This window comes from Tachysurus vachellii, chromosome 20 (genome assembly GCF_030014155.1).
Source record: "Tachysurus vachellii isolate PV-2020 chromosome 20, HZAU_Pvac_v1, whole genome shotgun sequence".
NCBI classification, from domain to species: domain Eukaryota; kingdom Metazoa; phylum Chordata; class Actinopteri; order Siluriformes; family Bagridae; genus Tachysurus; species Tachysurus vachellii.
Window position 1 is genome coordinate 8,556,146 of NC_083479.1, and position 10,906 is coordinate 8,567,051.

Sequence of the window (10,906 nt, forward strand, 5' to 3'; positions counted from 1 at the left end):
AATGAATGTGGTTGTTCAAGCCACTTATATCAGCGCTATACTCCTCCCAAAGGGAAGTATGTCACTCGCAGGTGACTTGTGAGTCGTGCATCGCGCCAGAAACAAATAACAGACGACACGCAGGGTTGGAGCAGTCGTGAAACGCAGGCACTTATTGCTCTTTGGAGCGATGAAAGCATCCAACAAAAGCTTTGTAAAACATATAGAAAGAAAAGTATATTTGAAGAAATATCGCAGAAAATGAATGAGGATATTGTATTCTGAAAACCGCATACACCAAAGCGGGTTCCATTTCAATTACCCCGGAAATGAGGTAAAATATATTTGCATTTTGGGCGGGAGTAGAAAGATCGGATTACTGCTGATGTTACTGTATGCATGTTGCTCCGAAATCCAAAACTTTCCTCAGGATCTTTATATGATTTGTAGTGCCAATAAAGTTGCCACAAGTTTGTCAATAATGACCTTAAACACACAAACCTGAAACTTTTGACTCATCTAGTCGCTTTCTTTAAATATCACTTTTGTAGGTCAGTGATACACAACATGTTCTTGGCTGTTGACTCAAACTTCTCAAACTTAACACAGAGATCTGCAAGAAAATCTCTCAATGAGCTCACCAAAGCAACAGCATTAGACAAGTCAAAGGCAAACTTTTGAAGTTTTTAAGCTTCTCCATCTGCATAGAGAGACACGTAGCCTCATTACAAGTGGTCAGGTTTTGATGATCATCTGCTATTGTTTGAAGAGACTGAAAAATGGAAAATGTCATAATTCAGACAAAGTATGCTGGTTGCTTGTGCATGTGAGCTCCACCTTGTGTTTGACATTCAGACTTCAGAGTTTGGAGACTTCAGAGTTTGGACATGTTCCTTCTAAATTTCTTTTAGGTTAGATATAACAATCTGCCACCAAAATTAATAAGAGACTGTACAAATGTGAAAAACACATCAGTTCAATCAAGACAACAGTTCAGAGCACTAACCCCAACTAAGTCCAGAGTATGTAATGCACAGGGAACCCATTCAGCTAATGAGTTGACTTCACATATGCAAGATTGCACACCTTCTTAAGCACCAGACATGTTACTGTCTTTTTCAAAGCACTGTCCATGGCAGTTCTCTATGTTTATGTTCATCTCCATCAGAAATTAAATGAGTTGAATTTAAGAGTGCCAATAAATGATCCCTGCTGATTTTTTCGTTTAATAGTAGGTTTATTTTAACAGTGAGAGACAGGATAACAACAAAAAAAATCCAGAAAATGCATTTCAAAGAAGTTATAAATTGATTTGCATTTTAATAAGTGACATAAGTATTTGATCCCTATCAAGCAGCAAGATTTCTGGCTCCCTGGTGTATCTTTATACAGGTAATAAACTGAGATTAGGAGCACTCCCTTTAAGAGAGATTGTAGACCTACACAAGGCTGGAATGGGTTACAAGACCATTACCAAGCAGTTTGGTGAGAAGGTGACAACCGTTGGTGTGAAATGGAAGAAACACGAAATAACTGTCAATCTCCCACGGTCTGGTGCTCCATGCAAGATCTCACCTCTTGAAGTTTGAATGATCATGAGAATGGTGGGGAATCTACCCAGAACTAAACAGGAGGATTGTCAATAAATTGAATGATTCAGAGGAGAACTGGGTGAAAGTGTTGTGGTCAGATAAGATCAAAATCCAGCTCTTTGGCATCAGCTCAACTCGAAGTGTTTGGAAGAGGAGGAATGTTGCCTATGACCCCAAGAACACCATCCCCACCGTCAAACATGGAGGTGGAAACATTATGGTTTGTGTGTGTTTTTCTGCTAAGGGAAGAGGACAACTTTACTGCATCAAGAAAACCTCCTTCCCTCAGCCAGGGCATTGAAAATGGGTCATGGATGGGTATTCCAGCATGACAATGACCCAAAACACAATGCCAAGGCAATAAAGGAGTGGCTCAAGAAGAAGCACATTAAGGTACAGTACTGGAGTGGTCTAGCCAGTCTCAAGACCTTAATCCCATAGAAAATCTATGGAAGCTAAAGGTTTGAGTTGCCAAATGTCAGCCTCGAATCCTTAATGACTTGGAGAGGATCTGCAAAGAGGAGTGAGACAAAATCCTTCCTGAGATGTGTGCAAACCTGGTGACTACTTACTGTACAAGAAAAGTCTGATTTCTGTGATTGTCAACAAGGCTTTTGCCACCAAGTACTAAGTCATGTTTTGCAAAGGGGCCAAATACTTTTTTCATTTATTAAAATACAAATCAATTTAGAACTTTTGAAATGCGTTTTTCTGGATTTCTTTTTGTTGTTGTTATTGTTATTATGTCTCCCACTGTTAAAATAAACCTACTATTAAAATAACAGTATGGACTGATCATTTCTTTGTCAGTGGGCAAATATTCAAAATCAGTTTTTCCCCCTCTACTGTATAACACAGTAGATATTTCTGCTTTAAATAAAACCAATTTTAAAGAAAAAAAACCCTCAAGCTTACTGAAGACAAATAGACAGAAACAATCACAATAGAGAAAAGACACATACTGTAAGAAACCTACATGGAAAAACTTAGATGTACAAATACACTGCATTGTCTTCACATATAGTTTTTTCGAACACAAAAAAAGCAATACACATGCATCAGGTTCATAGTAAAACTCACCTAAAATCGGTGATGATGATGATGATGATGATGATGATGAAGCTGTGTTTTTATCCGCTCCATTACGTGCCCGTCCAATTGCTGTTGGCAACTTCAGCTTTGGATAGCTTTTGTATTTTACCGAGTAACTCATCTCTCCTCTGCTATTTGTCTTTTTAATTCTTTCTTTTTTGGAAAATAAATGACATTTTCACCTATCGTGCGTGATCATTTCCAGATTATTCTAGAACGAAGTGAATACTGAACAGTGATTGGTGGGTGCGGACATCCAATTAAGGTGCAGTGATCACCTGATCACCCACGTGCAGGTGGCTCAAAATTTAAATATAGAATAAACGCATTTAATTAATAAACCAAACGACAATGCATGGGTTTTACAGCAAATTTAGCGCTAAATAACAGCGACAATAAATGGAGGGCGTGGTGGGTCGGAGAATACATCAACTATTGTTGTATACCTCAGATTTCAGTTGGAGATCTACAGTATTTGCTTCAATACCACAACCCCCCCCCCCCCCCCTTACTAACATAAAAAAGTATTATGTACCTATACTTCCTCAGGTAATGTTTTTGCAAAATAAATTAAAAACAAAAAATATTCGGCAGTAAAATAAGAAAAGTAAAAAGAAAAGGGGGTTAATTAATCCAGAAAATAGCGGACAGCTCGTGTGAAGTAATGGGTCACTGAGACGCTCTTTTCCTGCGCATTTTGTGTCTTCTCCAGTACCAACACTCCAATACCATAAATAAATAAATAAATAAATAGATCGTGTGTCACCACAATGAAGCACGTTCTGATTCTAATTCCGATTCTGTTCTATTTGAGTTCCGGTTTCCCTGTTAACGTGTATCATAACATTCACCGCAAGATTCCGAAGTGACTTAATGAACAACCTGCGATGTCGATTGTACGTCAGCACTATTATTGTTGTTGTTGTTGTTGTTGTTGTGCTTGAACGTTGTATGTAGTTTCTAACAAATACTCACGCAGATACTTTTTTCCAATTTCATAGAACAATTACCAATGATGAGAAAAGAGATAAAAAATACGAACAAAAACTATGGTGAGTGTTTAAATCAAAGTTTTGAGTGAGAAAAATAAAATCCAACTGCCTCATAATGTTAGAAAGTGTCCTCATTTTTGGTGCTTTTTTGGTCTTTTCTGTTAGTTAGAGATTGTGGGCTAAAGATTTTGTTATTATTTTAACAAACCTAAATTATCATTTAAAAAAAAAGGATGTTCAATAAATGATTTTACTTTTTCAGGGCAATCTATCCCAAATGGCCCGACATTCAGTGGCCCTGTTCATAAAAGGTAAAGCCTGGACTCACCATTTTATATCATTTTACTTTAGAAAATAAAATGAATTAATCATTTCATTGGAATCAGTCAGGATCTGTGTAAAAAAGTTACATTCAGGCAAAATAAATCATTCAAATTATTTGTAGCTATAGTTCTGCCTCATGATTTAGACTGGGTTGTGGGTGATAATGCATATATTATTACTATTTATTTATTTATTTATTTATTTATTTATTTACCTTTTAGGTCTTTTACGGATGTCATATGCTGCCTGATTTTCGTTGCCGCTATGGTCGGCTATGTAATCCTTGGTGGTGCAGGTAAGATAAATAAATAAATGACTTGTTTTCTGTCCACATCCAGAACAAAACTGTGTTTCTGATTTTGTAAAAATGTTTCTGATTTGTAATTTTTTATGCTGACTGATTTTGTACTACAGCTTGGCTTTATGGAAATCCTCAGTACATCACCAAGGAGCAAAACTCTGCTGGGGCTTTTTGTGGAATGGGATCAAACTTGTAAGTCTCTCGTATACATGAGCATCCTATAGATCCATTTTATTAGGAACACCTGCACATTGATGCTGATATATAATGAGCCAGTCATGTGGCAGCAGCTCAGTACATAAAGTCATGCAGACACAAATCAAGAGTTTCAGTTAAAGTCAAAAAGTGGAAAAGTGTGTTCTCTGTGAATTTAACTGTGGTGTGCTTTTTAGTGACTGATTTCTGAATCTTTTCCTTTTCAGCGATAAACCCAATTTGTTTTATTTCAACATACTGAAGTGTGCCTTAGCAGTCAATGTAACTGCATCAACGTTCAAAGGCCTTCAGTGTCCAACGATTCAAGTAAGTTTTTGCACTTTCACATATTTTTTACCTAGATAAAGACAAATGTTAATAGGCTGTATGTATTAGATATGCAGCTCTGCCCAGCAAACTACTGTAACACTTTCACAAGATTGTTCGAATCCTTCTTATATTCTGCTATAAATATTGTAACATATAACCAACATAATTGTTCCTTTACTGTATAGAGTCTCTAACCATTATCTTTGCTCTTTGTGTAGGTGTGCATTAAGAATTGCCCCTCGACATTTTGGTTTTTGCCCCAGACAGCATTTTCTGCAGGGGCAAAACCGAGTGAATTCTTTCAGCAGGAGTTCTGTGACCCTAGTTTGGACCTTGCCCAGACCACATTTGTAAGCCGGACACAGCTCTTTATAAATCTGATACCTTGGTAAATATTCTGCATACAATTGTGCTGTTTCATATTTAATTGGATTTCTGCCACAGACAGTGCAAGAAATCCTGGACAAAGGGCTGTGCCCGGCATATTATACTCCAAGCACACTAGGTATGGACCACATACATGATGAAAAGATGACAATCACTCACCACTTTGTGTGCTTTGTTCTTTAATGATTTCTTTGTGATTTCTCTCTTTCTCTAGTTCAGGGAAAATGTCTGCCCAGTTTTGAACCAAAAGATGTTCCATTAGACTTCAATTTTTACAACTCAACTTTTGGTAATGACACAGTAAAGGTCATAATGGACACTTCAAGGTAAATTTACTGTACACACACCATTTGTTGCTATTTTTGTATATATGTCTTGCGCTTATTCATACAAAATGTTTTGTGTTTGCAGCGCTCTCAGGACAGGCTTTAATCTCAAATCCAGAACAGTCAGGATCATCGAGGACCTCGCCATTACCTGGTATTGGATATTAGTGTAAGTAAAATTTATAGCAAACTGCATGACGATTTCACACAGTACAAAAATATGCATTTCTAAATGTCTTTTTCTATCTCAGAGGTCTGGTGATTGCACTGGTGGTCAGTTTAGTGCTGCTCCTGCTGATGCGATGCTGTGTGTCTCTGGTGTCCATACTTTTCCTCCCTGGTCTTCTGTCACTGGGAGCATATGGTAGTTTTGTGATTTTCCTCAACACTGAGTCTTGCATACTGATGATGCTGATTTACTCACATGCTTGTGAGTCCTGTGGGTAAGAGAATCAATAACCGAGTGAATAGCATGTCTGCATTCTCTGTCTTAGGCATTTACCAATGTTACCAGTATGAGAAAAACATCAACTCACAGCTCACACTTGGTGACCTCAGCTTTCAATCCAAGATGTCAGACTACCTTCAAGTAAAGGAGATCTGGCTGGGTTGCAGTAAGTACTTACTGCTTCTTTATCCCAAACAGTAAAGTGACATGGAGTCAAACAGGTGATAGTTTTTTCTCATCCAACATCAGCGCCTGTTCACCCTGCCCCTCTTAAGCTAGAAATAAATTATAAAGAAATTAGAAATGAATTCTGCCTTTAAATGTTTCATCTGATGTGTGTTACAGTTGTGACTGTTTGCCTGCTGGAGTTTATCCTGGTGATGCTGTTTATATCATATTTAAGAAAAGGTCTCACAGCAGCGCTGGCATTGATGAAGGAGTGCAGCAAGTAAGTATTCTTTAGCACAGAAAAGCCTTTAAATAATTAAAGAAGAAGTTTTTTGTCTGTTTAAAGCGTGTATTTCTTGGTCATTGTTGGCTTTTGTGCTTTGTTCTGTGTGCAGGGTGATGGGTGTACTATCATCTACAATGGCATACCCACTGGTCACTTTTCTGCTGGTCATGCTCTGTATGACCTTCTTTACAGTGACTAATGTGTATCTTTTCTATACTCAGTTATCTTTCCTGTACCTCCTGTCATTTAGAACTGAACAGCGAAGAAGTAATATAATTAAGTAAAACTATTAACGTACAGTATCTCACAGAAGTGAGTACACCCCTCAAATTTTTGTAAATATTTATTATCTTTTTATGTGTCAACACTGAAAAAATGACTGCTACAATGTAAAGTAGTGAATGTACAGCTTATAAATTTTCTGTCCCTTCAAAATAACACAACACACAACCATTAATGTCTAAACTGCTGGCCACAAAAGTGAAAATGTCCAAATTGATGGGCACATTGATGGGCATTTGCCCATCAATGGGCATTGATGGGCAAATCCTCTTGGGCATGGAGTTCACCAGAGCATCACAGGTTGCCACTGGAGTCTTCCATATCTCCATGATGACATCACAGAGCTGGTGGATGTTAGAGACTGTGAGCTCCTCATCCGTCTGTTTGAGGATCCATCACCTTTACCCTCAGCTTCTTTAGCAAGGCAGTGGTCATCTTGGAGGTGTGTTTGGGTCGTTATTGTCAGTGGCATGGGGAAAGAAACAGACCCAAGTGCAGGATAGCGTAAAATAAACAGATTTAATAACTAAAAACATGAAACAAAGACACAGACACGACATCAGACGACAACCAAAGACAAGGATTCCACGCTACCATAGGCAACGTGGCACGGTTAAATACTATAAACAATTAATACATGGGGAACAGGTGTGCAGAGACGGGGAGGAGTAAACAAGGGCGGGGAAGACACGTGACATGAAACAAAAACAAAAGCACGTGGCCAAAGTCCGGGCTAAGTCCTGACAGTTATTATGTTGGAGTACTGCCCTGCAGACCAGTCTCCAAAGGGAGGGGATCATGTTCTGCTACAGTATGTCACAGTACATGTTGGTATTCATGGTTCCCTCGATGAACTGTAGCTCCCCAGTGCCGGCAGCACGTATGCAGCCCCAGACCATGACACTCCCACCACCATGCTTGACTGTAGGCAAGACACGCTTGTTTTTGTACTCCTCACCTTGTTGCCGCCACACACGCTTGACACCATCTGAACCAAATAAGTTTATCTTGGTCTCATCAGACTACAGGACATGGTTCTAGTAATCCATGTCCTTAGTCTGCTTGTCTTCAGCAAACTGTTTGCGGGCTTTCTTGTGCATCTTTGTAAGAGGTCTACCATCTGAGACGATAGCCCTGCAGACCAATATGATGCAGTGTGCAGCGTATGGTCTGAACACTGACAAGGATGACCCCCCAACCCCTTCAAATTCTGCAGCAATGCTGGCAGCATTCATACATATATTTTCCAAACACAACCTCTGAATATGACGCTAACCACGTGCATTTAACTTTGGTCAACCATAGCAAAGCCTGTTCTGTTAAACCGCTGTATGGTCTTGTTCACCGTTCTGCAGCTCAGTTTCACGGTCTTGGCAGTTTAGACATTAATGGCTGTGTGTTCAGTTATTTTGAGGGGACAGCAAATTTACACTGTTATTCAAGCTGTACACTCACTACTTTACATTGTAGCAAAGTGCTATTTCTTCAGTGTTGTCACATAAAAAGTTACAATAAAATATTTACAAAAATGTGGGGGTGTACTTATTTCTGTGAGATACTGTATGTTTGTATAATAAGTGTATGTCAGCTGTGACCTTGACTATATTTCTTTAGAAATCTGGTGACTTCTGGATTGCCAGTGTATAAAAAACTTGCACTGAACACCTCGAATGCAAACTGTACTGCAGTCAGCGGTGAAGAAAAATGTGTCCCTGAAGTCAGTGAGATAAAAGGCAATTTTTATTTCCTGTAACATTACAGTTACAGATGCTCATTTGTACTAGCGATTAATTTGGATTTTGCTCTCACATTGTGCACCCTGTTTTCTCCTCCTGTTTTCACCTCTCATTCTCTTTTACTGTTCAGAATTTCAAGGCATCAGACTATCCAAAGTGTCCTGTGCGCTGTGTATTTGTGCATTATGATGAGGAAGAAGGGTTTTTTCAAAGACATGCACAAAACTTTCAGATTTATAACTTGCTGTCTTGTCTTTGGTGCCTTAATTTCATTATTACACTGGGCCAGTGCACATTAGCGAGGACCTTTAGCAGCTACTATTGGTCGTTAAGCAACCTGCACAACATCCGCCGATCTATTGTGTCTAAGGCGCTCTTCCAGATGTTACGGTACTTTACATTATTCTCTGGTCTCATTTCCACCTTGCTCACATCCTGTTTTAACCCTGTAACATTGCTTTCTGAAGGTACCATACTGGCTCCATGGCGTTTGGCGCCATCTTTGTCAACATGTTCCAGGGCATACGGATGTTCCTGGAATTTCTCAAAGACGTGACCAGAGGTAACAATATATTTAAAGATATATTTACATATATTTTTTCTAACTGATCCTTAATCCTGCTTCATGTAATTCATGTTGCTGTTTTATGACACAGATAATTAATACTCTGCTGTTCTCCCAGGCGGACAGAGATGTTGTTGCTGTTGCATGCCTCTAATGATGCTGCTAAAATGTTGCTTTAGTGTCTTGGATAATGTCCTGAAGTACTTTACCCGAAACACCTACATAATGGTGAGTAATGAATTCATAAAACTGTAGTTTACTTATTATATCAATGTAGCAAATGTATTGTTTACATCATTTACGTGCTCTTTTGGTCATTATAAAGATTGCAACGCATGGAGACAATTTCTTCACGTCAGCCAAGAACGTTCACATGCTCTGTGAGAGGAACAAGGACCGGTAAGCCCTCATAAAAAATGAGGACATTATTTGCAAAATCAGAAGTTAAATTATTTTTTGACAAGTTATTTTCATGTATTTGGTTTGTTGATTGACAGCGTGCGGATGGTGGACCGGACTACAGACTGGCTGCTGTTCTTCGGGAGACTGCTGGTGGTCGGAGCGATAGGTATGAAACACAATGTCACGTTACAGCAAAATCAAATTTATAGCACAATACAAAAGTGTGCTGGTGATGATCAGCAGTATGAGAGTTTGTTCCTGTGTCCTTTTAGGTGTCTTGGCCTTCTACTTTTTTAATGGAGACATTCCAGTGTCAGCTGACATCTTCCAGGTGGAGTTGCTGAGCTTTCGCTGGCTGCATTTTACTGTAAGTTCTACCACCAAGCAATGTATAAATATTTAAACACACAAGTATATGAACACATAAAATGGAGTAAAGATTGATTTTACAGTGGTACAAACTTTCACTGTGTTACAGGTGCTGATTGTGGGAACGTACTTCATTGCTGAGGGCTGCTTTAGCGTGTACAGCATGGGAGTTGACACGTTCACCATCTGCGTCAGTAAGTAGCATGTAGCAGATAGATGCTTCATCTGATTCATTGTAACAGTAAAAGACTAGATCTCATTTACAATTTATCTTAAAGTTTCGATTTCACTTCAGTGTAATAATCTCTTGTGTTTTGTTCTCTTTTTAGTGGATGATCTGGAACGCAATGATGGGACTTTTCTGAGACCCTACATGTCAAGGTCCTTGCAGCAGATCCTACAACTTCAGGATGACTCTGTTCTTTAAAAAAAAATCAAACAAATGAAAATTATTTTTATATATTTTTCATATATAGTAGTGGACATTGTAAATATCATGAGTGTTCATATGTGTTTTTAAAGTACATTCTGTGTGTCTGACTAGGGAGAGAGGGCAGGAGGCCCTTGATCCTGCCATAAACATTCCACATGCTAAAAGAATGGGAACTTTAGGGGACTGTGGGTGCATGTTCTTGATAAGATCTGACCTTGCTGAGGTGACTGGGAGGTCACCTAAACACAAATGCACACACACATACCAACACACACATACCAACACACACATAAAAGGCTACACAAGCACACATCCAGGGTACAAAGGTAGTGCTGAATCATTAGAATTTGCCTCTTCACTGTGTAGACTTCACACTCTACACTGTATGGAAGACGCCTTTTGCTGTAGCAAAATAAAATTCTTTCTTTACTTCTTTGCTTTTACCACTACCACCTCTGAGACTGAGTGTGTTTTTACATGTAGATCAAAACTGCCACAACAATATATATGTCAGGAACTTCTGGGACAATTCTGTCAGGCCACCGAAGGGGGTGCTGACAGATTCTGGTTTCAAGGTCACACCTGTTTCTTGTTATGCCTAATGTGTTGTCTTATAAATACATGCCCTTGTGTAACTGTTTGTCATTGTTATATGTCATTTTTTTGCCCTGCCTGCTTATGTTAATATTGCTATATGAT

At 38.8% G+C, this 10,906-nt stretch overlaps 1 protein-coding gene and 1 long non-coding RNA gene across 2 annotated transcripts; both read left to right on the forward strand.

Moving 5' to 3' along the window:
- Window positions 1–4,195: 4,195 nt before the first annotated feature.
- On the forward strand, window positions 4,196–4,804 carry LOC132863575 (uncharacterized). Its single transcript, XR_009650131.1, has 3 exons — window positions 4,196–4,274; window positions 4,394–4,472; window positions 4,703–4,804. It is a non-coding gene; the product is annotated as an uncharacterized LOC132863575 (long non-coding RNA).
- Window positions 4,805–5,410: 606 nt separating this feature from the next.
- Window positions 5,411–9,808, forward strand: LOC132863683 (choline transporter-like protein 4). Its single transcript, XM_060896629.1, has 13 exons — window positions 5,411–5,518; window positions 5,604–5,687; window positions 5,770–5,882; window positions 6,013–6,132; window positions 6,312–6,414; window positions 6,530–6,622; window positions 8,317–8,419; window positions 8,569–8,828; window positions 8,906–9,000; window positions 9,122–9,231; window positions 9,329–9,402; window positions 9,501–9,571; window positions 9,678–9,808. The coding sequence occupies exons 1-13, from the start codon at window positions 5,505–5,507 to the stop codon at window positions 9,806–9,808; spliced, it is 1,371 nt and encodes a 456-aa protein (XP_060752612.1). The 5' UTR covers window positions 5,411–5,504.
- The last annotated feature ends 1,098 nt before the right edge of the window (window positions 9,809–10,906 follow it).